The sequence below is a fragment of the Thunnus albacares genome, chromosome 16, assembly GCF_914725855.1.
Source record: "Thunnus albacares chromosome 16, fThuAlb1.1, whole genome shotgun sequence".
Classification (NCBI taxonomy): domain Eukaryota; kingdom Metazoa; phylum Chordata; class Actinopteri; order Scombriformes; family Scombridae; genus Thunnus; species Thunnus albacares.
Window position 1 is genome coordinate 10,164,450 of NC_058121.1, and position 27,945 is coordinate 10,192,394.

Consider the following 27,945-nt stretch of genomic DNA (forward strand, 5'->3'; position numbering starts at 1 on the left):
GTCTTATTACTGTTGTAGAAAGTGGTAATAAATTGTATGAAGCAAAACATCAAAGCTGGAAGATCCACTTACTAGTTTTTGGAGCTTTCATCTCATCTTTCATTCAGACAAACGTTGTAACTTTTATTTAAACCACTGGATATTCCCAAGTTTCCAGCATCCAAACACATACCAGGCTGAGTCTTTGGTATGTGTTTAAAATGATGCACAAGATATTTAAGATATTTACATTTAATGGAAACATTCTTGTGTTCCAATATTTCGCTCAGTGTGGGGCTTCAATGAAGAGCTCAAACAAGCTGATACAGAATATACAGTATATGTGATACTGTAACATAAGTGTGTAGTATAAGATGATTTTTACAACCTAAAGCTGCTCAAGAGGAAACAAAAAACTTGTTACACTAGTGTATAAATCAATTTAGTGCAGCTAGTAAACCCTTTTACATTAGAGGTTGCAAAAGAAGAAGCAAACAGCATAAATTAAGAGTTTTTTTCACCCTTCAAACTTTTACACTTAGAGATGAAAATAAAACATTACATCTACAATACATTAATTTTAGGTTCATATACTAATAAATATATATGAGTTATATGTCTTTAGATGTTTAGGTGATTTATTTTTGTGCTGTTTATTTTTTCAATGATATTCAATATTTTAATGTTTGCCGTCATGTAGTTAATAGTTGTATATTCAATGAGTTTCCAATTTCACTCTTGACAATAATAATCTCACCACAAGGTCCATTTAGTAGCTGTTTTGGAGCTTTCTATGCGATCTTCCTCTGCAGATAAAGCTGCCTTTTTATTACTATTTCCACATGGGTTGGAAAAAATGTTAAAACTGATAAGACAAAACGAGAGAAGTCCTTAAAGCGCTTGGAATAAAATGGAAATTTAAACATCTATACACTCTCATGACCACAGATGAAAAACAGCCTCTCGGTTGGCACTATGGTGCATTTACAGCAATGATTATTAATGTGCGCTGTCTCCGCTGGATAAGCTAATAAATAAATGACAAGTGGGGAACTTCATCTGCTCAGAAAGTTTGGAACATTTTCATTGGAAAACAATAAAGCGGACATACTTTCTATGATTTTTGGTCACATTTTATCTTGTATTTGGAAAATGAAAAATGCAAAACAGTAGATGTTTCATCCCAAAAAATATGGACTTTTTGTAAAGACATAATTTTGGCTTGTTTTATATCATATCAGCACTGCTTTTTGTATGTTTCTTTGTGGAGTGGGGGAATGATGAAATATGTGGACTGCATTGCATATAGAATCTACAGTTTGATGAAATAGAAAATAATAATAAAAAATATTGTAAAAAAAAAAGAAAGTTTGGAAGTTACTGAATGAACATGTGGTGAGATGATGTTGTCAAATGTATATTTCATGTCTTTATACTAGTATTTATTGACATGTACAGCATGTACTACTCACAGATTGAGCTGTTCTTGTATGTAATTGGAATTGTACCACTCTTGGTTTGATAGTTTAACCACACTGAAATTAACATTGGCTTGAAGCTTTGTGTATTTAAATACATTTGTGACTCAGAGTGTGTGTGCATGTGTGTGCAGGGATTACTCATCATTTATTAGAATATACACCAGCTGACTTAAAGCATTTATCTTTATGTTGAAGAAAAAAGACAAGCACACTGGTTTTCTGTTCACACTGGTGGATGTTTCTGCAGTGACTAAACAGAGTTCATAGTTCACACAGCATGTTATTTAGCATTGTGACACTGGGGAGGAGGAGAAGGAGGAGGAGGAGGAGGAGGAGGATGGTGTTATGGTGGAGCTGTGACGGGAATTTTAAGGGTGCTGTGTATATATGTGCAGAGGGAAAGCGTCTGAGCTTAGCTGCTCACACCTACACACAGAATAAACCAACAAACCTTGATATCCACCTACACAAGAAGCGCTGCACATTCAATCTGGACTCTTTCCCTCTCTGCCTCCATATAATCTCACCATCTGCATCCACACACACAAACATACTAAGAAACATTTTCTGCAATTAGCACTTTTCCAACCCTCTTATAATTCATGGAAGACTGTTCTGGGCCAGTGACACTCATTAGCTTGTGGGAAGCTAATTTACATAAGCTGACCTCTTGCAGATATTGTGCCTCTCGCCACTTAAATAAGCTGTTGTCACGGTGAGCCCACACTACACTAACCGTGTCCTCAAAACAACATCCTTTGATTTATCTCTCTCTTTCCATCTCGCTGCTCAACCCACTCTGTCCTCTTTATCTGCCTCTTCATCGCTCTCTAGCTACCTTTCAGCTGATGGAGCTTATTGTGGACACTGGACAAATAGGCTTAGGAGCATCACTATGGCAACGGCGAATCGTAAAAAGCTACACAAGCACTTCATCAGGGGCCGTGATCCAATGGCTCCCATTGGAGATGGTGCCCCCAACCTCCGGCAACAAGTAAAGGCAGGCCAGAGAGGCTCCTGGGAGGTGGAGGAGAAGGAGGAGGAGGGAGAGGAGGAGCAGGGGAGAGAGGTGGAGATAATTCTGTGGGACTGTGAGGAGGACGGGAGTGCAGAGAGAGGATCCATTTCTCTTCTCTCTCTGCTTTCCATTCAGCTAGGCTTGTCTCTGCAGCATACACTGAGATTCAGATTTTGGTTTTTAGTTTTTTTTTTTGGACTCCAAGAAAACTTTCAGAAAGGAGGAAGAAGAAGAGGTAAGAAACGTTTTTTTTTTTAAACTATTTCTTCTTAATCCTACTTTGAAATAAAGAGCAATAATTTGGTTATGACCAAAGACTCTGCAAAGGCCGTTAATATTCGTCAAAAGTAGGCTGCAGTCCAAGTATTAAATGATGTGATTGAAGATGGAAAGACAGAAAGAAAGTTCAGTTTATTTTTCCCTCGCAACCATGAGAAATGAGTCGGTTTTGGATGTCCCAGAAGCTGGTGACCACAAGAAAGATAAACAGCTGACCTATTTCCTGTTTAAAGCTGCAGTGATTAATTGATTAACCAATTAGTCATCGACAGAAAACTATTTGAATTAGAGGTTGTCAAATGTGAGAATTTTCTGCTTTTCTTGTTCTCATGTGGTAGTAAATTGAATATTTTGGGGTTTTGGACTGTTGTTCAGACAAATCAAGACATTTGAAGACGTCACCTTGGACTTAGGGAAATTATGACTGATATTTTTCACTGATGTCTTATAGACCAAACAATAAATTGAGAAAACTATAATTGTCATTAATCGATTGTTAGTTGCAGACCTACTCCTATTTATTATTCTATCTATTTATTCCTTAAACAGTACAACTAAACCAATCATTAAAACATGCAGTAACAAGCTACTGGACTGTCAGTGATGTAACATACATACAGAGGTGTTGAAACTGTATTGGCTGGATGTATTTGACTCCATTTTGAAGGGTTAGTCAAGTCAGAGTCAAACTGTTTGGTGAGGAGGTAAAACCAGGGCTGCGACTAATCTCAGTCTGTCTGTTTGTTGTGAAAGCTTTTCTCCTCACATGCTGATAATCAGACCTACAGCACCAAAACAGCTTCACTATGCAGTGATATCAAGCATATACAGTGTCTGTTAATACTCAGGGTTTGGAGGACAGCCTCAACTTTAGAAGAGAAAGATTAAAAGAGGACAGTTACAAGACTAAACGGACACCGAAAAAAACCTCAACAGTATTACAGAATAAAGAGATTTCTTACTAAACATCCTGAATGTGTGTTCTACTGCTAAGAAATACACAGTGTATGCTTCAATTCTTCAAATTGCTTGTTTCGTCTGACCAACAGTCCATAAACTAAAAATATTCAGTTTAATGTCACATAAGACAAAAAAGCTGCAAATATTTACATTTAAGAAGCTAGAATTAAATATTTGACATGTATGTGTAAAAAATGACTTAAACTATTAATTGAATATTAAATGTTTTCATGTAGTTTTCCCGAAACCTAAAGACCTTGTAGTGAATGTGAAGCTAAAACCTTTTGATCAGTGCTCTTCTGTGTTTTGTGCTTTCATTATAAACATGATGCAAACAAAAGACTGATTGAATTGAATTGAATACAGCATCTGTGGGCGTGAATATGACACCTGTAGAACAAAGAGCAGGTGGATGGGGGGGGGGGGGGGGTGGAGGACTGTTCTCTTTGGGGAATATGCACAGGTGTGGAAATAGACTTCAGAGGATGCGGCGCTATAGATGAAAACCTTGAAAAGCAGAAACATTTAATCAACCACATAATGATTTTAATGTTCAATATAACTGCTCTGTATTGTTCGTCTCGTCTAATAGATTTCAGGTTTCAAGCTCTGCGAAAGTTGATACAAATTGTCGAGTACTATATGAAAACACAACGCAGTATGCATTCTCCTTTTATTCTCCGGTCACACACGGCCTTGCAAAAACACAATCCACTTCAAAAGCAATTCATTTGAGCGAACATTTCAACAGCTCGGCAGTTATAATCTGTGCTCTCATTTAATTCGAGGTCACATTGAGTTATTTCAATGTGATGACTCCCTCTGATTGCCTTCGTCTCATCAGGGGGCTGTGAAGGAGGACAAGGCCATGGCCTCCTGGTTCAGCTGGAACGATGAGCCTTATTACCGGAGCCCCCGGCGGGACCCGGCCGACGTGGTCACCGACACCCTGATGCTGGAGTTCAGCTGGCAGCTGAAGGAGGCGGAGAGGCAGCAGAAAGAGAGGGAGAATGAGTACCGGCGCCTCAAGACTGGAGTGGACTACAGCTGGCTGGTCAGCACGCCTCGCTCCTCCTATAGCATCAGCACCGGAGAGAGGCTGGGCCTGGAGGACCTCTGCTCCAAGGTGCCCCCGTCCTGCTGCGGGCTGGTCATACTCAAGTAAGGAGACATCAAGCCTCACTAAAACATGATCATGTGGACAAATAATACAGGAACAGGAATATAATGTCTGGGGTGGAAAATAATTAAGTACATTTTTTATGCTACTTTGTACTTTTATCAGTCAAGATTTCAGGTGGAAATCTCATTTACACATTTACTTGACAGCTACGATTATTACTTTCTTCCAGGTTACAATTTCTCATTTTCTCACAATTTCTCTCAAAAAACATTAACAAATTTATAGAATAGCCTATAACGTATCGCTAAAGAGTTGGTCAGTTGTTTCCTACCTTTTTGGCTTTTAACACCTTACTATAAATCAGTGTCCAGATGGGGCCCCTTGTTCTGGTTCATTTAAATAATTGTTCAAAATCAAATGAGGTAAAATTATCCTTTATTCACAAAAAAGCAAGATTAAAGTCCAACAAAAAAATAACACAGATTCGTGTAACAGAACTTTTTTTTTTCGTCTCTCCAACCCTATTTATCATCTCAAGACCTCTCAGATTCATCTTGTGGCACTCTGGAAGGGGTCCGACCCCTAGGTTGGCAACCACTGGACTAAACTACTCAACAGTACATAAAATACTTAGTTAAGCTTCAAAAGCTTCAAATTAATAAATCAAATCAGTAAAATGCTACTTCTGCATTGATAGATCAATATAAACAATCACAGAGCGACATTTTGACACTTTAAGTACATTTTGTTGACAATACCTTTGTGCTTTTACTCAAGAAGGATTTTGGATGAATGAACACTTTTTACTTGTAATAGAGACTTTTTCATTGTTGTATTGGTACTTTTACTTAAGTAAAGGCTCTGATACTTCTTCCACTACTGCATAAGGTACACATTAACAACAACTAGATATTAGCCTGAAGCCCCAACAGCTCGTAGAAACAGATACAGTATACAGTATATAGTATATAGTACAACTTTCTATCACCAGAGAATAAATATCTTATCAATACGATATACAATTTCACAGCTGGGTTGTAATTTGTGAACTTAAACCAGTTTCTCTATTAGCTGAACAGCAGAGAAACAGACTTTAGTGATGATGTCATTCAGACAAATCCTTGCGCTGACAGACAGTGAGTCATGAAGCAACTCGGGGGACTCTATGACATCAGCCATGATATTCTCCTGAGATATACTGTAGGGACAGTTTCTGATTCAGAGCTGTAAATTCAAACACAACTAATTTGGATGCGATATCAAAGTCAAACTTAGTCATTACTTCAGAATTAATAGAAAAATTCAAAAAGTTGCATCTGAAATCTGAATGCTCAGATTTGGAGCTTACAGGAAGACAGATGTCTTTACTGTCCAAACATCTCTGGAAAATAAACCTGTTAATATTATTTATTTAAATTTCACATTAAGTTAATTTCTTGAACATGCAAGTGCACCTGTAAGTTTTGACATACAGTCAGAGAAGGCGATGTGGATAAATTCCTGTATAACAGTAGATGTATCTGTGATGGAAATGCAACATTTATATAAAAATTACACTTATATATAAAATACTGTGTGTGTCATTTGACATTCAGTACTAATATGATCGTGATGTAATACATTTTCTGGAGAATGTCAAATTTATGTTGTCTGACGGGTATCATTATATTGTCCACCACTAACATACAGTCTAATTCCCATAGTCCTCATAGTTGAGGCCAAAAATAAACACTTAATGGAGGAAATATCAGATCCAGATCACCACAAAACTTAATTAGTTGTTCTTTAGCTCAAGTCCAGTGTGTCCTCTAAATTCCACTGAAATCTGTTAATTTGATTTCAAGAGACGTTACAGACGGACAGACAAACACTAAGCATCTTCTTTGGCAGACACGGGGGAACGTTTCGTCAGGGAAACTCATCTGCAGGCCAACTTCTCTGTCATCCTACACATGACTCTATAACGCTTAGGTTCTCTAATCTGCAGCAGAGACGTCCTGAGCTTGTTTGAGCATCTGCTCACAGAAAGCTGCTCACAGAGGTCTCAGGTGTCTTGTTAGGGTATGACAGATTTTTGGGAAGCAGTTTGATTGGTGTTAATGTAAGGTGCTAAGAGCGAAGTGGAAATGGCACACAGTGTTGTGCACAGCAGGGACAACCCAGTGTTTTTCTGACTTTAATTAGCTGCAAAGAGGTGGAGTCCTCAGTTGTCAGATTGGCTGTGAAGTGTAATTAACTGAAGGTCTCTCTGTAACAGAGGTGCATGAGGGTTTTTCCAAATGCCAGCCTGTGCTTGTGTGGAAGAGTCTTGATTTTTAGCCACACTAGGGATGGCAGTTTGTTCACCACTTTGTTCCAGACTGACATATCTACAACTACTGGATGGACCCATGAAATTTTGTTCAGACATTCATGATCTCCAGAGGATCAATCCTGATGACTTTGGTGATCCCCTTCATGTAGCACCACCAGCAGTTATCCTGTGAAATGTCTCAGAGCTGCTAGCGTGTCTATAAACTCTTTAAGCCTTGTTGTTCTTTTTTTGGATCATCATGAACTTCCACAAAGTGACTGTTAGTGTTACCAGGGTCCAAATTAAACAATGTCAATGATAAAAAATAATGCAATAGTAAATGAATAAAAAGAAAAAGAAAAAGAGATCAAAAATGATTATTGAGAATCTGTTCTTCCTCATCCAAATCAGCAACACTGACCCAAACTGGTTGCCAAAGCTTTTCACTTTTTTAGAACTGGTGTCAACAGCTGTCTTCAGTTGTTTATTATCCAGATGTAGTTTATGCATCTGGATGAGTCTATGCTCGTCTATTTGCTCACATTCTGAATTAATCATGTCTTTAAAGGCCCAATCGGTATTTATTTTTAAAGAATAATTTATTGGTTCATATGTGTATTCACATATAGAATTGTGTTGATTTTTAAAAAATCAACATTTAGAAATAGAAAAATATAGGCCCATTTTAAAATTATACATACTAGTTTCACAGTATCAAAAATATCAATACCTAAGGTGTGCTTACTCATGGTTTTCTGAAACTTTCAACTGCATTTTGTGGTCTTCCTGTGCAGATGGATTTTTCTCATAACAGAGATGTGGTTGAAATCTCTGGGAAAAGTTAATAAGTTGACCTTGAGTTTTGTTTTGTCAAACCTGATCAACAACTTACAGTCATTATCTAGTGTTAATACTTTATTACAGCTAAAGGATCTGTGTATCAATTTGAGAGAGACTGCAGGTTTTGATCGTGTGCTTTGAATCTCGATGATGGAGCCACACTTTCATTCACAAATCAATCATGAATTGTTCCTTCAATAAAGCTTATTTACACTTTCATTTTTTTTACATTATAGCCTCTTTCTAACAATGACTGGGATTAATAAATCAAAAGCACAAGGTGATGCAGAACTACATAATAACAAATATGATTCTGTTACTGAATCGTGTAGAAACATGATTTCTTTCCAGAGTCAACACGTGTTTGTGATCCCAGCAGAGAAAAAGGCAGCCAATCAACAGTTAACTGGGAACACTTACTGGGAAACAGCTTCCCTAATATAGATTTCTATTTAAAGGCTTGTTAAGGCCTCAACCACCTCTTGTTAGGAGGAGGAGTAATTGGGGGGTTGGCAGGAGGGCCTCAGCGAGCGATGACTGTGATCCAGGTTGCCTTTTATAACATCAGCCATTATACAGTATGTGGATGTTCTTTTGGTCCATAGCATGAATAAAACCCGGGGTTGAAAATCCTTGTTTTCAGGCGTCAGGTTGATTCTTCAGGTCACATGCAGCACATACTGATAGAAATGAGAGATATGTATTCCCAGGCATCCAGTGAGACAGTTTCTTTTTCTGTCTTAGGCTGTTTTTGTGGCATTGCACCAGTATTACTATTTTTTGATATTAATTTTCAATTTTATTTTATTTCTACTCTAGTATTGATTGAATACAGTTTAATCTTGTGTGTGTGAAAGATTGGTGCATGTGTAAAGAAGCGGTTAGCTGTCTTTTCTACCAACTGTATGATTTTGTGTGTATGTGTGTGTGCCTGCATGTGGAGCAGATTATAGGGATTAAATTAAGGTACATTACGTCTGGGTGATGCACAGTTTTGTGCTGTTTTTTGACTGCTTATATATTTCTGTGCACCTCTGACCAAATAATACTCCTTTATGGATACCAATGTAAGACTTGAACTTCATTTGATGCAAAACAGCAGCTGTCAGGGCCCTTCATTGTTCGAGGAACACAAAAAAATGTACAGAAAGTTCTCCTCCTCTCTTTAAAGGGGTATTGCACCAATTTAGTATTGCACTTTCACAAAGTTGGGGGACTTGCAAGAGACAGATTTTTAAAAGAAAGGTCAAAATCGAAGAAGCAGAGGCAAAGATATCCTGTCCTTTAGTTCAAAGTCTGGATCAAACTTCAAAACACTAAATACAACATTTCCCACAATGCAATTCAGTAAAAGTATCAGTCATTACACTGTATATAAAGATGGATGTAGCGAGGTGTGACATCATTCATTGGTTTTCGTTGGAGCCAATTTGAAACCCAGAGTTTCTGTTTATGGTCAGTGTTGTTTTTTCGGTTTGTAGTGAGGACCTTGGACCAAAGCGGCGCACACTTGGGCTAACATTAGCTACTGCAGCTAAATTGCGTGAACAGAGTAGGTATCGTAATCAAGTAGCATTAAACTCATCGAAAAATTGCATGACAGCATCCTCTGAGGGTCTTGTTAATGTAACTCTTTCTGAATTTCCAAAATAACCATGAGCACTCTTACTAGAGGGCCTGAATTCAGCGTTTGAGACCATAATGACTCGTTGACAAGTGACTCGAAGTTGACCCTTTTTCAGTTGGAGCCAGCATCTAGCAGCCACTGGTCACATTGCACTTTAGGATACTTCTACATTGGCTTTAGCCTCAAGCTGTGGTAGTTGCCGCTTGGTCTTTACACCCTCCCCGACTACGTCTTTCAAACTGCACACCAGTTTGTAACACGGGCTTTCTGTAACAAAACTTAAAAGTCTCTCAAGCCTGACCCAAGGTTATTTTCTCAGACTTTTAAATGCTCCCTCCAGAGCTCAAGACATCAGGAGTAATACTCTGATCTTCACGTGTAAAATCGGTGGAGCAAATGTGGCAGAAAATGACATCAACCTGACAAGCTGACAATCAGTTATCATATCATTTCTCAGCTCACTGTCTCTTTTGTGTTTGGCTCTGCACAGGTTTCGTGAGGTAATGCAGGCCAATGAGCCTGAGGCGCAGGAGGTCTCCGGCCTCTTCCGCTCCGTCCTCATGGAGGCTCTGGACCACCTGAAGGAGGAGCAGGAGGCGCAGCGGCTCGCCCGCCAGTGGAACAACAAACGCGCCATGAGCATGTCCCTCATAAACTTTAGGTCCCGGATCAAGATCAACCCCTTCGGCAGCACAGTGGGCCTGACCTCAGCAGCGGCGGCGGCGGAAGGGGCAGGGTTGAGCGACCTCAAAACCGTGTCGGAAGACGTGGAGAGAGGGATGGAGAGGGAGGAGAGGTCGCAGAGGGTGTGGAGCATGCCTGACTTCAGATACAAAGGAGCAAACAGCAGTAAAGTTGTCTGAAGTGGGACAGTGACTGTGATGTTCCAGTCGGACAGATGAGTGTCCTGCACTTTGCACCAGGCAATGCAGGAGGAATCCATCCTCCTCCTTCTTCAGTATGACACCAACTCAGTTTTTAATCCATTTACTGCTTTACCTTTTAATCTAAAAAGGTAATGTCAGGTGTTTTCCTGAAATCTTCTGCACCTTGACAACAGTTTCAACTGAGATTATCACCTCTTGCAGTGATTCCTCTTAAATGTTGTAGACATTTTATTCTGTATTGGCGTCTAGGGGCATTTATTGTAGCCTGGTTGGGATGTTTATGTTATATAATGGCTTTTGTAACCCCTAAATGTTGCAGAAGAAATGAAATATGATGGTAGTGTTTCATCACACAACACAAAAAGGCCTGAGAGGTGAATGATCTTTCATAGCAGAGTGTTTTGCATGAGATTTCTGTATAAATCTTATACAAAGAGGACGTTTTGAGACTAATTTTTGCTAACAGTGAGTGCTGACATTTACGTCGCTCAGAGAGTGAGTCATGCTCTCTCTCGCTATAAAACTGCACTTTGTTTTCTTCCAACAGCACAAAAAGACTCTGCACAATAATTCATCATCCAAGGTCAGCAGGCTGAAAGCTTTCCTTGTGTTTGGTTGAAAAAGAAGAGATGCAACGAAATGATCACTAAATGTTACCACATCTTTCTGAGTGAAACATTTCAACGTCAAACGCAGCAGTTAATTGCCGTTTCTTTTCTTTTTGTCACACATCAAAATTCAACAGTTACACAACACCATCCATATAAAGCTTTCAACTGGTTTGACACAGGGGGACTAACAGTGATTGTATTTTATATATAAATGTAATAAAATGAACGATGCTGAAACAAAACGGTGATATCATTTGGGAAATCAATGTTCTGACTAAGACATTAAGCATCATTTTAAACAAAATGTACCCATTTAAAAAACTATGAAATCAGTACACACTGATAACACTGTGGTTCCCAAATTATACCATAGAAACATAATGGTGAATTATCTACAAAAAAAAACACATATATGGGCTGCCATGAATGTCATCATGTGGTCATGAATAATTGACACAGTCAGCGGGTAAAAACTGGGGCTGACAATGCGTTCAAACCACATGCAACTTACAAAACTGACCGCTGGCAGTCCTCCCACTCTCGAAGCTGTCCGATGACAAAAACCTTCATCTAATATAGTTGGCCACAGCTAACATTTTCTGATGACACTGCTCATCATTAAAGGATGGCTTGACAATTTTTCAAGTCTGTTTTAAAACAACAGTCAGGTGCCCATATGAACGGTAAAAGAGGTTTTCCTCGCTGTAATCATTCCTCCTGTTCAAACTGGCTATAAAAAGTGCTTTCAATGTAAGTGATGGAGGCAAAATCCAGAGTTATTTTGTGCAAAAATGCATTTAAAAGTTTATCTGAAGCTTTATGAGCTTTCAGCAGTCTGAGTTAGTCATATCAAGTGGACATCTGCTATATTTACAGTCTTTCTAGCATCAAATTCCCTCTCTGTGTTTCCTCAGACAGTGTTTGAACAGCTGAAGCTTCATATTAGCTTCAAATAAACTTAACTACATTTTTGCACAGAGGGACGACTGTGGATTTTGCCCCCCATCACTTACAATGTAAGTGCTTTATGAAGGGATCTTCTAATGGTCAGTATGAACAGGAAGAATGATCATGGCAAGAAAAACATATTTCAATGTTCATTTGGGCTCCTGAGTCAACAGCCTTTCCAACAGAAGCCGTCCTTTAACTCTTCACATTTCACAACAGCTATCAGGCTAAGCTGGACAATATGTGGTAAAAACGTGGCTCGTGGTCTGAATGCATGGTGACATGCTCCTTCACTCCATCCAGCTCGGTGCTGCTCCTCTGTGTGTCGATACAAGTCTTATTCATCATCTCTTCCATAGAAACCCCTTCCTATTTATTCTCCTGGACAGCCAGCTCGTTGTTTCCTGAGTTCTGCTGCCGTGTCCGAGCCCGAGCACGACTTCTGGTGTCCACAGTGGCCTCACAGAGTAGAGTTCAAGAACTCGAGAAGTTCTGCTCGATTTTTGTCCCGCTGTAAGTAAAAGCACATAAGAATCCATTATGACTCTGTAAAAACGAACTCGCTCGCTTGACTGCAATAAGGGATTGAGATTACCTGTTTATCTTTCTTTGACTTCTTTACTTTCATCTTTATCTTCTTTCCTGAGATCATACTGTACTTGCCTTTCTTCCTCTCCTTCAAGTACTGAAAGAAAAAAAGAAACTTTGAGACTAGAATACAAAAAAATCTAGGTTCTAAAAGTACCTGCATTGGTGTGTGTGCCATGTAAGGAAAAATGAATTTAAATATATCAGCTTCGGCCAACAAAACCTTCCAAACATGTTCTAAAACGATCAATATCACTTTAACCACATTACCCAATAAGATCCAGTTAAATGGCCTTGAGATAAAATTATGTTGTGGAGGTTTAGTGTGTTTAGGTGCAGTTTGGAGCAAAACGTAATGGAGTGGACTTGATTTTAGAGTGATTTAATTAAATAGATTAAAGTAGCCTGTTCAAACATGGCCAGTGGACACAGATGGTAGCTTTAAGGTGATCATTCACACTTCACGGAAGAAGTGGTGGAGCATGAGCTGGAGCGACATGTTTATGCCGAGTGTGAGGCCAAGTGCTGAATGTTTGAACACAAATATACACACTATATATTCATAGATACAGACTTTTGTTAACGTTGCTAGTGCTAGTTAGCAGGATAGACTTGGATGTTTCATTTGATGGGTGATGATCACATTTTACATGATGAATATCTTCATATGCATTTGACTGAGCGTAAAACTGATCTGTGAAAATACAAGAAAGTTATCTACATCGCATTTTTGGATAACAATACACAAACAGACACGCAGGTCAGAAAAGGCATTTTTTTGTCAAACATGGCCGTGAACAAACAAACAGTGATTTTACTGTGTGCACATTGTGTCACCTTGGAGATCTGTACAGGTCCTGAGTTTTCTTCTCCTCCTTTGGATTTCTTGTCCTTTTTACGTTTATGCCTCTTCTCTTTCTTCCCTTTCTGCTCAAGAATACAAAACAAAGTAAAACTTATTTTTTTTGTGAGAAAAATCATCACTTTAAATTGTCAATGCATGAAACCAAACACAAAAAATTACTTTTTTGGGTTGTTTCTCCTTTTTCCTCTTCTTAGATTGCTTTCTGGATTTACTGCGGTCTAAAAACAACAACAAAGCACAATGAATCATAACTAACCATGAATATTAGTTATGATGAAAAAAGAGACTTCCTATGTGGATTGTTAAAACAATTTGCAAAATATATCCATAAAAGCATTAGATATGAATTCAGCGTTTCTTCTCAGCACTTCAAAAAAATCTGTGAAAAATTCATTTTAGGACAAATTTATTTGGCCACAAAGATTTTACAAGCCAAAGCTTATTACATTTACCAAAGTCTTTAAAAATACACTTACCGCGACTGCTGGAGCTACTCCGACTGCGGCTGGATGAGTGTGACGAGCCTGATGAGGAAGAGGACGACGAGGATGAAGATGACGAAGATGACGACGATGAAGTGGAAGAGGATGACGAGGAAGATCTGCTACGGCTGCGTTTCCGCTTCTTTTTTTCTCGTCCTGAAAAACAGGTGACACATCAGTCAAAAAATGAACCGAAATACGAAGATAGTTTCACATTTGAACAGAAGGCGGCAACTGATTCGTATTAAAAGCAAGAAATAACGTCAGCAATGACTAATGGTAACAAACAGTGAACTTACAGTATCTGCCATTTCTGGTAATAACAACACTACTATTTGGAGATTCTAATTTAAACTGAACAGTCTAGTGAAGTAATGAAAATGGCTCTTGAAACTGGGATGTGATGTTCAGTCTTTAAACTGCTCAGTGTTATCAGAAAGCAATGAAAATGAGAGAAGAGACACTGTGGATGTTTTATTTTTGATATGATGGTGAGTTTATATTTCAGGTTGTCTTGCCTCTGCTGCTTGATCTCCTCCTTTCATCTGTTCTGGAGCTGGAACTGGATACTCTGCACTCCGCTTTTGTTGACTAGAAACAAAGAGAAATGCAGTAGTGGAAAGTACATTTACTCAAGTACTGTACTTAAGTACAATTTTGAAGTACTTAATTGAGTGTTTCCATTTGATGCTACTTTCTACTCCACTACATTTATCTGACAGCTTCAGTTACTTTTCAGATGAAGATTTGACCAGTGCTTTCAAACCTTCTTAACTTTTGACGTCTAACAAAAAGCAGTGTGTAGTCGGGGTCACATTTCAGATGTCTATAAGTTGTTAACAGCTCCACCAAATAGTGATTTTTCCCTCTTATAAATCTTCAAATGATCCAATATTTCACCAAAAATCAAAGATTAGAGAAAAAGTCCAAAAACTGAAAACAGATTTGTGTATCAGAACTTTGTTTTTCTTCTTTCTTCTCCCATTAATCATCTCACGACCCCTCAGATTTCTCTGGTGACCCTTTAGAGGGGCCTGACCCCTAGGTTGGGAACCACTGGACTAAACTAGCTAACTGTATATAAAGTAGTTGTAACTAGCTCCACCTCCAGCAGCTACAACAGTAACATGCTGCTCCAACACTGATGCTTAAGTATTAATAATCTAATGATGTCATATATAATAATATATCAGTCAGAGGGACCAAACCTCTACTTTTACTGCAATACCTAAACTACATTAAGTTGATAATACTTATGTACTTTTACTTAAGTAGGATTTTTCATGCATGAGTATTTTTACATTGCTGTATTGGTACTTTTACTTAAGTAAAGGATCTGAATACTTCTTCCACCTCAGGAGAAATGTTTGTATTTCTAACTGCGAGCTGGATCATTAGCTCATTACCTTTCACATAATAGTTTCACCTAATCGATTAAAACAGACATAGAGCTAACAGTTGAGGCTTTGTTTACAAACTTATTGATCGTTATCACACTGAAATATCGGCATTAATTATCCCTTCTCTGGTGCTGATTGTTAAGGCTTCGTTTACTTAAGCTGTTAAATTCCTGCTGTCAGTATAAGAAGCAGGTCAGTACTCACCATGGCGGCGGCTGAATATAGTTTAATATGAGAAATATACGAACACTACAAGGTAAAATATATATTTATTCGCAGTTAAGTCGCCGACGTTAGCATTAGCTAGCACTCTTAGGAGACATTTTGTATCCCAGAATGCACCGCTGCTCGCTACGTTCAAAACAAGGGAGGGAAACAACCAACAGCGCCTCTATCGGTGAAGAGAGAAAATAACATGTGTGTACGGTGCATAGATGTATAATAACAATTAGATGAATAATTAGATAATTGGAAGGAATGAATAACAGTGCTGCTTGTGAAGAGTATTGAACAGGTAAGACTTTTAAACAACAACATACTGCTCAGTTAATACATTAAAAGACGGGTTCACAATTTTTTCAAGTGTGTCTTAAAACAAGTCACGTGCCCAAATGAGCATTGAAATAGGTTTTTCCATAATTATTCTTACTGTTCATACTGACCATAAAAAGATCCCTTCATAATGCACTTACAATGTAAGTGATGGGGTACAAAATCCACAGTCCTTCTTCTGTGCAAAAAATGTATTTAAAAGTTTATCTGAAGCTAATATGAAGCTTCAGCCGTCCAAATTAGCCAAATCAAGTAGATATCTTTCAACATTACAGTCTTTTTAGTCCCTCTTCTTGTTACTATAATTCCACCGCAACTCAACAGGGAGACACAAAGAGGGAATTTGATGCTAAAAAGACTGTAAATGTGGCAGATATCCACTTGATATGACTAACTCAGACTGTTGAAGCCTCATATAGGCTTCAGATAAACTTTTAAATGCATTTTTGCACAAAATGACTGTGTGGACACACTGTGGATTTTGCCTCCATCACTTACATTGAAAGCACATTTGATGGGGATCTTTTAATAGCCAGTATGAATACTAGGTGTTTACCATGGTTACCATCTTAGTTTAGCATGTTAGCATGCCAGCATTTGTGGGGCTGCAACCAACAATGTTTGGTCCATAAAATGTCAGAAAATGTTGATCACTGTTTCCCAAAGTCCAAGATGCAACCTAAAATGTCTTGTTTTGTCCCAACCAACAGTCCACAACCCAAAGATATTCAGTTAACTGTCACAGGAGACTAAAGAAACAAGGAGATATTCACACTCAGGAAGCTGGAACCAGAAAATTTTCACATTTTGTCCTAAAAATTCAGTCAAAACGATTAATCCTCACATCTGAGAAGCTGAAACCAGCAAATGTTTTGCATTCTTGCTTAAAAAACAATTATTTAATTATTTAATTATCAAAATAGTTTCTGATTAATTTTGTCGATCGGCTAATTGATTAATTGACTAATTGTTGCAGCTCTAATCAACATACATGTATATGTTGGATACCTACCAAGTAATTGCTGTATAGAAATGCCAAAGGTATGTTTGAGTTGCTTTAGGAACAATCACGCTGTTACATAGTTTGTCCACCAGAGAGCACTGACAGGTTTACTTTACAACTGTAAAATGTCCCACTCAGTATTTAACCTTCATCACTATTCTTTAATACATGAATTTAAGGAATCATAATGAAATTTTGTTCATTTATCTTATCAGTCGGGCTATGGTGTGAACTATTAGTGGTAGACTGACTGATTGACGCTGCATCCTTAGAGTCACACATCAGACACAGTTAAAAGTCACAGAATTTATTCATTCATCATTTACCTCTGACTTAAAGACACCATAAGACTGTAATATTTCCAAAAATATCTGGGCTCACAATCAAGATTGTTATTAATGTTGAAGTACTATAACAAAAAAACACATAATCACTGGTATTGTACAAAAACATATTTATTATGACAGTATTAGTATATTATACAAATAAGAGCACATGCCCACTGTATAAAAATACAAAATCTTGATGTGTTTCAGTGGTCTGAGCTTCATACATAATCTGACAAACCAAAATATAATTGATTAAGTCTACATGTAGTCAGTTTCATCTAGCCCCGCAGTCCTGTGCTTTGATGTTTAACACAATAAAAATCTGTCCGTCAGCACTGCAGCATCATGCAGATTCAAAAGATATCAAGCAGACAAATTGAAGTCTAATCCTGTGATAGACACAGAAGGGCTTGTCGCATGTGTGACGGTTCAATACTCAGAGTGAAAAAGACTCTTTAACTGCAGTTCACCTACAGAAAAAAATAAAGAGATCGAAAACAGACCAACTGATACATAAAAAGGTAATATTAAGGTGAAAATAGGTTAAAAAAAATTAAGTTTTTGTCTCATTTGCACGTAAAATAAATGTGCAAGATCCTGTTGCATTCTTCTAAAGATATCTGAAAACATGCAGTACCAGTTTTTCTTTGACAGTGCAGGGCTTTAATCAAACTGACCATGTCAATCCATCTAAATGCTAAACTGTATGTACACGAAAGAGTACATTGGATGTAAATAGAAAACAGGAAAAAAAAAACATTAACCACAGCTTGCAAGGTGACAGCCGCTTTAATGCTAAATGCACAGCTCATCATTGCATTGAAGAAATTGTACAGCTGCCCTCAGATGGATAGAAAATGCTCGGAAGTGGTGAAAGATAAGCCACACAAAAGTTCATTAGTTACAAGAACATTATGCTACTATCCCAGCCCACGTCAGAGCCGAGCTGACTTCACACAGTCTGACTCTGGCTCCTTGCAGAAGGTCTGGGCTCCAGTGAGGTAACACGAAACAGCAGATCAAAGCCTGGTTTGATTCCTGTCTTTGACCTAAAGCCTCAGCACAGATACGTATGCCAAGTGTATGGAAATATAAAAGAATGTATGAAGGAAAATACACACTATACTAATATCTTAAAACATGCTTTTTTTATACTATAAAATGAAATAAAGAAAAAGCTTATAGAAGTGTTTCAACAGTGAAGCTATGGTGTGACCCACTATGAGTTGTACAGTGGCTCATGACTGTTGTGAACTGCTGATCACAATTTTCAGTGTTTAAAAAAAATCCCTGATGGTTTCTGTTCTCCTTTCAAATTCCTAAAATATGTTTTTTTTTCTCAGAGTAAATGGAATTAACCAAATCCTTAAGTTATCAATTGTAAGAATCAGATTACCTATATGTATCTATACAGGTATATATATATATATATATATATATATATATATGTTGGAGTCTCTATTGTGTCCCAGATTAAAAATGTAAACTATACTATGATGAAAAATACTCCAAGTTGTTGTTGATGTTTAACTGATGAATGATTTTTTGCTCAAAACTTCATTTCTAGCTCAAATCTTTAAACCTCTGCTTTGTTCTTTGCGTGATCGCCGTGAGCCATGCTCTCCTCGTTCTCCTCCTCCTCAGCGGGAACCTGGAAAACAATTATCCTAAATCATTTGTCTGTACAATAATCAAAGAGACATGAGTTTACATAATGAAGACAGCAAACGGTTATTGGCTGATATGCAATACCAGATATTTCAAATAGTCTTCAAATCATCATTGGAAAAAAAGGTTTTCTATGAATGAACCACATTTATCTGATATGATCCCTAAATCACTGATTTAATAACTTAAAAAAAATATTGGGCTACCGCATCTATCACTTGCAATGGTCAGCAGTCTGAGACCGGAGGTAATATTTATGAGGATTGGGATCTCTTACCTCCCAGTAAATAGAGTCATCGAAGCAGTTCTGGTCTGGAGGCTGTCCCCAGAACGGCAACTTCATTATTAAACCTTGAAGAAGAAGAAGAGGAATTGTTCAGTCACCCAGCATGCATGCTCAGCTCAGGATGTTGCCCTTTTTGCTAAATCATAAGAAACCCTGTGCTCAGAAATATATCTGTTATACCGTGTCACATATGGTCTCATTTTTCATCTCCACCCACCTGTAACAGCACCTCCAACCAAAGCGAACCCGAGAGATGAAGCCAAGGCAGCAGCTTGCATGGCAGGATCACCTCTATAGAGGAGGAGGAAGGGAGACATGAATGTAAGAGCTGCAAATTGACATTTAGCTGAAGTATTGCATTTTTTCAAAGCTAAAATATAATATTGTGGTGAGTGACCCTTACCCCTCTTTCTTGCCCAAAGCCACGGCAACAATACCAGCCAACCCGCCCAGGATGCCAGGCATGCCGTGCAGATTGTGGACACCACAGGTATCCTGGATGCCCAGGTTGGATGCCAGGATAGGCTATAGAAGAGGAAAAAAGGCATCTTGTTACAACCAAAGGATTGACTTTCCAAAAAGGATTTGAAAGGGCAAAATATGCATTTTGATTTAAAAATTAAAATGGCATGAAGTTCAGTCTTCATATCACCAAAATATACTGGATTCCATCTATACAAATGAAAAATTTTGGCTGATAAACATGTTTGAGTTGAGTATCAAATTTTCTGCAAGTAAGGGTTTCATTATCATATGTACAGATTATTTTCTTGATTAATCTACAAAATGTCAGCAAATTGTGGAAAATGCCAATCACAGTTTCTCAGACCTCATGGTGACATTTTCAAATGTCCTGTCTTATCCTACCAACATTTCAAAACCCAAAGATGTTCAGTTTACTGTCACAGAAGAGCAACTAAATTCACATTGGAGGAGCTAAAATCTGTTTTATTTTCCCATTTTAATACTTAAAAATTTCCAATCAAGTTTACACCTTAAATTAAAATTTAATAACTTTTAATGAAATTATAACTTAAAACTATCAATATTGGTGTCTTTTTACTTTTGCACATTTGCTTGACTATAAACTCACAGTTAGGAACTTGAAGCCCAGGGTAGAAACGATGCCAGCCACAAATCCAATCAGCATAGCGCCAAATGGCCCGATGTTCATGTCAGCGCATGTTCCCACGGCAACACCACCAGCCAGGGTGGCATTCTGGATGTGCACCTGTAATATATCAAGACATAAAAACAAGTAAATCACATTTCTGATTCTGACAATTTCTGAAACAGTGCTGCTGTGGATGCTAAAGCACAGTTTTCTGACCATATCCAGTTTTCCTTTGTGCTCCACAAGGCTGGAGATGGCGTAGGCAGAGAGCACACAGGCGGCCAGGGAAAGGTAGGTGTTGACCACTGCTGTGAGCTGAGTAAAGCCCTCATCAGCGATGGCTGAGTTAAAACTGGGCCAGAACATCCACAGAAAGACGGTTCCTGTAGAAAAGAGTGACGATAAATTTTAAAAATCTCATTCATATCAAATAACACTGCAGTTTGGCATTTATGGATTTATATTTGCATGGTTATTTGTGTCCACTAGATGACATACATGTGCAAGAGGCCTGGGATGAACCAGTGAGGTCAGTTGAAAGTGTAACTGGCTCTTACCAATCATAGCAAACAGATCAGAGTGATAAACAGATCCGTCGTTCTCGTGTCCATTCCTCAAACCTGGTCTGTAAAGTACTCTAGCCACAGCCAGCCCAAAGTAGGCTCCATAGGCATGGATGATCATAGATGCTCCAACATCATTTGCCTGTGAAAGAAAAGGCGACACAATCCAGTCATACCAATCCATATTTATTAATGTCTCCCTCCACTCAAAATGTGTTTTGCTTATTGTCAATGTTTGAGCTCCACTGTGCAGAAAGATGTTTGTGCAGAGTATGACATCACAACTACAACTGCAGCAAAAAAAAAAAAATCTATTGAAACAAATCTATTTTAAACATCTCAGACACAAATTATTATTCAAAATAAAGCATTTTTATATCTCTTAAAACATGTGTGGAGGGGATCTTTAAAATTGAGTCTACAGAGTGAACGTTCCCGGTCATAATGCAGAAATGAATGCTGCATTTTGCTCATGTAGTACATCAACACATGCATGTGTCCAACTGTACTCACTTGGAGTACATTTGCCACTAGATGCTCATTGACAGAGAAGATGGTGATCTCCAGTATGGTCATGATGAGGAGCTGCACAGGGCTGGTTTTACCCAGAACGGCTCCAAAGGAGATCAGGACTGTAGCTGTGCTGAAGTCTGCATTGATTATTCTTCAGGAGAGAGAAGAAAACAAGTCATTAGGACAACAGAAATGATAAAATAGAGCTTCTCAACATCTAACAGGTCATTGGTTTACTTAACAGCAACTAAGTGGTGATGTATATTTAACTGCATGAATGTTAGTCAGGGGCTTATGAAAACAACAGAGTGCAGAAACAACAGCCGTACTTGAAGATGCTGACTTTGATCTTGCCGTCATCCATGTGCCAGATGCCCTGCATGAGGAGGCCCCACTGCAGGCCGAAGGCGGCCAGGAGTAGGTTGACGCCCACGCTGCTGAACCCGTATCTCTTCAGGAAGGTCATCAGGAACCCGAAGCCAATGAAGATCATGACGTGGACATCCTGGAACACTGGAAACATGGGAAAAGGACGTCAGTTGTGCCGCTGATTTGATGACAGGGCCCTGCTTTGTTGCCAGAGTCCCACTTTAGCCTCAGCTAAATGTGGGGATGAAATTGAATCAGATGAAACACTTTTATGATGCGCTGCCTTCAATTAGAAATACGCTATTTGCTACGACTTTGCTGTCCATGGTGGTATTCTTTTGACTTTGAAGTTTAAAATATTTATTGGCCAGTTACTGGTATTCACAGGGGTCATTTCCTCCCACAGGGGCTGTATTGTCAGCCGTGACCTGTAGGCTGGAAAAGCAATTCAATCACACTCAGAATGGGCTTCTGGAAAAATGCTCATGATGTTCCTGTTTATGTGTTTATGGCCTTGCGCTGCTTCTATTAAGTGCATATGATCTTAATTAGTTTAAACATATGAAGTCTCAGAGGGAGGAGGCATTTAGCAAACAGCAGGATGTTTCATTATCCATAGTTGGTGTTTTTGTTAAGTGTAGATAACTGTATAAATCAGGGTTAAGGAACGTTCATTTTCAGATTCTTGACTTCTGTTTCCCGAAAGCCTTTAAGCTTGATATGATAAGCCCCTTATGTGTAAAATAGGTGGAGATATGCACAGGCTGTGAAACAATGGGCTTCATTTCCTTCGTGAGGCTGAAGGTAGCCAGGATTGTCTAGACAGGACGGACACTTGTAGGAGAGACGGGGGGCAATCGTGACGAGGGGCAATTGTAATATCTCAAATTGTACCAATCAGAAATGAGACAGAGCCATGAAAGTCATTATGTATGCTCTGTGATGATCCCTCTCTGCCTGCCAAAGGACAATCTGATGCGTCATGCTTGTCAATTTTTTTCTGCCAAGACTCATTTTTGAGATATGAAAGTAATTTGTTTCATCTACAGTATTTTCCCTAACCTGTCTTAACATTATAAAATTATTAGGTTAAAATTGTTTTAACTACAGTGTAAACCGCTTATTGTGATCACATCTGTCCGGGTTATAACCGAGTTTTTATTCTTTCTTTATTTCTCATGCAGACTACCATCTAATTGACATTTGTATGTTTAATACATGAATAAAAAGTAATGAAACAGGCAGCTTCGCTATTTACTGAATTTTATTGATTGTTTCAAAATACAGTACAGCTGTTTCAAATGCTTGTTTCGCTGCTGCATCTTGCTGCAGTTTTGCTGCCGACGGCTTCCCAACTCATTTTAAAAAAGACAAGAGAAAGAGAGAGAGAGAGAAGCAGTGGTCGAGCGAGCTAGAGAGTGGATGAGGAGAGCGAGCAGTGGTAGCGAGAAAGCCGATGAATGAGAAGAACAAAACGTTGTTTTCTGATTGTTTCACGGCAGTTACAAATAAACACGCCCACACCCCTCCACACAAACCTGTGGAGGTGTGTTGCCTGTTAATGGTGCCACAGCCGCTAATTACGTATCATACTTGTAACATGGGAGTAAGGTATAAAAAAATTAATAAAATTTACAGTAATTTTATTTTTTTCCCCATGTTTTCATGTATGAAAAGACCCAAAATGAACACTGTAAGTGGACTATTGATTACTATAAGTGAATTATTTAAACAGCGTTTGTATAGGAATGATTCTGTCTCAAGCTTTTTGATCCATATAAGCTGTTGCTCAACCATGATCACTATAGGTGGTTTCCACTGTATATCTAAATGCTGATGAGGGGAAACCCTGTTTTTTGTGTCTTGCTGTTTCTGTTGCTTATTCATTAGAAATTATTTTAATACTTGTATAATTATATGATTAATTATACTGTTTTAATTCAACTGAAATTAATTGTTCAATGGATATTAAATTGTTTTAACTTTATTTATATTCTTGGGAGTTTATTGGTCCTTGGTATTTATATAAAGGTATTACTTGTGGGCCCCATATGCTGATACAGTCGCCCCTGCATGTGGGGGCAGATGTAACATTCGACTTCTAGTGTTTCAGTCAATATTGTGACTCTAACATTGCCTGTAAAAACATTTGATGAACGTTAACAAGTAGAACACAGATACAGGTTACCTACATAAAAATTGTATCGAAATAGTTTGAGAGGTTTTTGAGTAATGACATCAAAACCAAAAATTGTTACAATTGCCCCTGGTCTCCCCTACTTTAGTCACTGAAAATACATTTTGTTGTGCTGCAGTCTGAAAGGAATAGTTTAACATTTTGGGATATATGCACTTAATACTTTTCTGGTCTGGAAGTTCTCTGCAGCTTTAGAGGTGATGATAGGCTGATTTTGTTTCCTTTGGACAGAGCCAGGCTATCTGTTTTCCCTTGTGTGCAGTCTTTATGCTAAGCTAAGCTAACTAGCTGCTGGCTATAGCTTCATATTTACTATGGTATGACTCTTCTCATGTAACTCTCATCTACTATTCCTTTAAATTCTATTTAACGTCCCATTTAAATTACATCTTTATCCATTACACATGATTGTATTATGAGTAAATATGTTTTTTGTTTGTTTCTTTATTTGTGGCCCTAAGTGAGACAGGCATGAGTTTCTCCATGTCTTAACTCCACTCGTCCATAAAGACATTTTAATATGACATATGTGGATATAAGGAGATCAGGTACAAGTGCTACATTTCTCTCAACCACTATCAAACATGGAAATATTTCTGTTTGTCTACTTCAAGGTACATTTACATTATATATAACTAAATCGAGCACTTGTTTAAAATGCAGCAGCTTTTAAATGATGGACTTATGTGGAACATTAAATTCATCTACATCTATTTTCATAAACAACATTTACAGAGTATGTCAGGACATTTTCAACATGTCTTTTGGTAATCCATGTAACAATAAAATACCTACACCTACTTTAGTGAGACAGAATTTAAAAATGCTGATTTAAGCATAATGTTTTGTTTTTATATGTTTTATCTGCTCTCTATATGTGCTTAAAATCACTATAACAGTTGAATGCTGTTTTTAATGAGGATGACTTTGTTGTCAATATAATCAGATGAATCTTCTCATTTATTTAAAATTCATTTAAATACTCTAATTTGCTTTGACAAAAAAGAATTATAACCTGAGGTTCATCATCTCCAAAACTAAATTAAAGTCATATCTCATCTTGTCAACCTAGCCTACGTTTTACACTGCTTGAGTTAAAAAGTATCACACTGATTTGAATCTTTCACTTTTCAAACAAGTCAGTGGTTGTCTCTCTTTTGAAAAGACATTCCTCTCTCATTTCACGCTCACAGAGGGGGATGTGGCTCCAAATGTTGTGACTTTTAATGACTCAACAAGGAGTAATTGCAAAATTAGTTGTGGGGGTTATCATGAAAAATCCTGTTGTGTCGTTGTTTAATGCTGCATAACATCCGATCAGTATTTTGAACATTGAGCAGCAGTGAGTCGAGGTGAAAATATCTGATTTGGCTTACATCCACGGACCTGCTCTGAAGAAAACCTGTTTGCCCCTTCAGCTTGAACTTTTGCCCCCCCCCTCCCATTCTCCAGCCTGGTCTCACGAAACAGGCGTATGAATAACACACCAGTCTTCTCTCAGCTGGGTGACTAAGACTTGTTTTCCTTATAGTAGGGGGCTCCCAGTGAACAGCACATTGAAGACGAGGAGGTAAAGTTGGAAAGCAGCCACAGTGACTGGCACCATCCCCAGATGTTAGGTAATGCTCTGTAACACTCTTGTGAAGAACTGGGTGAGCCAAGACTAGAGAGAATCCCCATGGGACCTACTGTAGTGCAGTCTGTAGAGGAGCAATACAACTGGTGCAAAAAGATAAATTACTTTTTCGTATTGCTAGAGCAACAAATTTCCTCGCCTTGCTGTTTTCATTCTGCAAATCATCTCCTAATTAAGATAAAATTACTTCCCAACAGTCTTAATTAGAAACTTCTGCAGTGTTTTGTCATGCCAGACAACCAGAATGTGTTTCTGCTATTTACATTTTCTTTTTTAAATTAACTGATTTGCCCCGTGAAGATAAAATCGTGATAGTTTTGTACTCACTCCAATCCACATTTCCCTGCTTATTTGTCTCGCTTTGAACCTATAATTACAGATGCCTGGTATGCTTTGGATAGGATGTCTCTGCATGCAACCCACGTTAGCCAATCGCATTTTAAATGGTCATGGCTGTAGCACATTCAGCATAATTAAAATAGTTTTGCTCTGTACTGAGCCTGCTGTGCCAAAAGCAAGTGTGTTTTTTTTTACTGATGCATGGAGATATGTCCCTTAATATCTCATAATGACAATTTTGTGTTAGCACATGGTATAGGTAAATCCCTTTTTTTAAAGCCTCCACACTCAAAAATGTTTTTTGCTTATTGTTACTTTATTTTGATGTATGTGCAGAGTTTGACACTAGAAGTCTGTTTTCACATTCATCTGCTGAAGGTGGAAAGTTTCTCTGTGCTCACTCTTATACAAGTGTTTTGTGGAAGCTATACTACCACAATACACTACTACAGTAATGTAGAGCAGAGTTTTTTTTAATGTCTTTAAATATGTTTAAAGACATAGAAAAGAGGATCATTACATTCTAGCTCTTGCACCAGTATAATAAAAAATAAAAAAGAGAGCAAATAATGACTCTGAGAATTCTGAAAAATAATTTCAAGGTGTCCCATCTGAAGTGGAAGATATGCTGGGTCTTACTGCTAGACATTGAGCTAATCTCTCTGTGTCACACCTGCCCCACCCAATCATGAGCAGACACTCATACAGTTAGAAAACAGTTAAATGTTGCAGCTATCTTAATGCAGATAACCACAGAGCTGAGGATGCAAAGAATCTCCTGAAACTGCTCTATGCTCACTCAGTTTGAACAAAAACATTTAAGCAAGATATATGTAGTTCTTCATCTTGAAAATGATGCTTTTAAACACTCCATAAAATGCTTGTTAAAGTACTTTTTTGCCCCGTTGACCATCTGTCTTTGACCAATATTATCTATGTGTGACAGTAATGTAAATCACACGTGACCTCCGCTGTATGAGACCTGACACTTTTCCCTGCAGGAGACAAGACTTGTGACGGATGTGAATGCGACCCCATGACTCCTCTTATTGCATTCAGCAGACCTGTGTGTGAATAAATAGCCTTCAAATTCTTCTATTTCTGTTTGCAAGTAATTGGAAAATTACACCCAATGAAGGTGAAGGCCTTTTTCAGTTCAACAACAACACTTGTGAAGAAGGTTTCTCTTCCAAAGTTTAAGACTAGAGAAGTAAAGCAACTTGGAATATGTGTAAAATGTTTTTAAATCTTTAAAAAAAAAAATAGAAATAAGATGCATTTTAGCATTTTCCTAACATTTTTAGATCACACAATTTGAGTCAGTAAGTGTTGCTTGATGATCTAACTTTGCAGGATCTCTGTTGAGGTGTCACAAAGCTTGGCTGAATTATTAAAACGTTTTAGGCTGAATTTTTACCAGTTACTAAGAATATTAACTTTGGAAAATTTAAAATTTTGCATGCTTTCAACCTCTTCAAAAATAGTCTAGTGACCTAACATTCAGACATCCAGCAGTAGAGCATCCCTCAGCGACCGCCCCCAGGTAGACTTACTGGGGTAAAGCTGCATGGGCTCCGGCTCATGGTGAGTCTCATTGGAGTGTGAGTCATGACCGTGACCGTGACCTTCTCCATCGTCGTAGACCACAAACACTGCAAACAGGATGATTGTGATAATCTCCAAAACCAAGGCCAAGATGGGGAACTTCAACCTCATGTTGGTGGCATACGCAGGCATCCTGAGACCAACTCTGGTTATCTCTCACAGTCACACACACTCACTCACTCTGTCAGTCCCTCCTTGTCTGTCTTTTTTTAAGGGTTGTGCTGTGTGAAGGGAGGGAAGAAAGTGGCGTCTGGTTTTAAACTGATGCAGGTTTCGTGGTGACCAATGACAGAGCAGAAGACTGGGGCCTGGATGGTGAACACCCCCATCGTGAGCTTTGCTCACGGGGATGGGTTTCCTCTCTGGACGTCTGAGGAAACAAAGCAAAAC

At 38.3% G+C, this 27,945-nt stretch overlaps 3 protein-coding genes and 1 long non-coding RNA gene across 4 annotated transcripts; 2 read left to right on the forward strand and 2 right to left on the reverse strand.

Moving 5' to 3' along the window:
- The first annotated feature begins 2,136 nt into the window (after positions 1 to 2,136).
- Positions 2,137 to 11,647, forward strand: rd3 (retinal degeneration 3, GUCY2D regulator). The gene is made up of 3 exons (XM_044329955.1): positions 2,137 to 2,713; positions 4,562 to 4,878; positions 10,091 to 11,647. Exons 2-3 carry the CDS (start codon positions 4,586 to 4,588, stop codon positions 10,461 to 10,463), a joined length of 666 nt encoding a protein of 221 aa, XP_044185890.1. The 5' UTR covers positions 2,137 to 2,713; positions 4,562 to 4,585; the 3' UTR covers positions 10,464 to 11,647.
- Positions 11,648 to 12,132: 485 nt separating this feature from the next.
- On the reverse strand, positions 12,133 to 15,728 carry si:ch211-22i13.2 (uncharacterized protein LOC553945 homolog). The gene is made up of 7 exons (XM_044377179.1): positions 15,586 to 15,728; positions 14,500 to 14,572; positions 13,976 to 14,137; positions 13,659 to 13,717; positions 13,472 to 13,561; positions 12,642 to 12,731; positions 12,133 to 12,557 (listed from the first exon to the last, which is right to left on the reverse strand). Exons 1-7 carry the CDS (start codon positions 15,586 to 15,588, stop codon positions 12,507 to 12,509), a joined length of 528 nt encoding a protein of 175 aa, XP_044233114.1. The 5' UTR covers positions 15,589 to 15,728; the 3' UTR covers positions 12,133 to 12,506.
- A 44-nt stretch (positions 15,729 to 15,772) lies between these two features.
- Positions 15,773 to 19,943, forward strand: LOC122999861. Its single transcript, XR_006407840.1, has 3 exons — positions 15,773 to 15,895; positions 19,446 to 19,540; positions 19,642 to 19,943. It is a non-coding gene; the product is annotated as an uncharacterized LOC122999861 (long non-coding RNA).
- Positions 17,374 to 27,801, reverse strand: rhag (Rh associated glycoprotein). Its single transcript, XM_044377178.1, has 10 exons — positions 27,504 to 27,801; positions 21,739 to 21,922; positions 21,410 to 21,560; positions 20,891 to 21,038; positions 20,550 to 20,716; positions 20,313 to 20,450; positions 19,623 to 19,744; positions 19,437 to 19,510; positions 19,211 to 19,284; positions 17,374 to 18,916 (listed from the first exon to the last, which is right to left on the reverse strand). The coding sequence occupies exons 1-10, from the start codon at positions 27,685 to 27,687 to the stop codon at positions 18,842 to 18,844; spliced, it is 1,317 nt and encodes a 438-aa protein (XP_044233113.1). The 5' UTR covers positions 27,688 to 27,801; the 3' UTR covers positions 17,374 to 18,841.
- Between the last annotated feature and the right edge of the window lie 144 nt (positions 27,802 to 27,945).

Coding starts and splice junctions, on each gene's coding strand:
- rd3 (XM_044329955.1), top strand. CDS start 4,586: ATGGCCTCCTGGTTCAGCTGGAACGATGAGCCTTATTACCGGAGCCCC. Junction 4,879..10,090: donor TGCGGGCTGGTCATACTCAA/GTAAGGAGACAT, acceptor GGCTCTGCACAG/GTTTCGTGAGGTAATGCAGG.
- si:ch211-22i13.2 (XM_044377179.1), bottom strand. Junction 13,562..13,658: donor AGGAGAAACAACCCAAAAAA/GTAATTTTTTGT, acceptor ATTCTTGAGCAG/AAAGGGAAGAAAGAGAAGAG. Junction 12,732..13,471: donor GACCTGTACAGATCTCCAAG/GTGACACAATGT, acceptor TTTTTCTTTCAG/TACTTGAAGGAGAGGAAGAA.
- rhag (XM_044377178.1), bottom strand. CDS start 27,687: ATGCCTGCGTATGCCACCAACATGAGGTTGAAGTTCCCCATCTTGGCC. Junction 20,451..20,549: donor ACAAAGGAAAACTGGATATG/GTCAGAAAACTG, acceptor GATATATTACAG/GTGCACATCCAGAATGCCAC. Junction 19,745..20,312: donor TGGGCTTCAAGTTCCTAACT/GTGAGTTTATAG, acceptor CCTCTTCTATAG/CCTATCCTGGCATCCAACCT.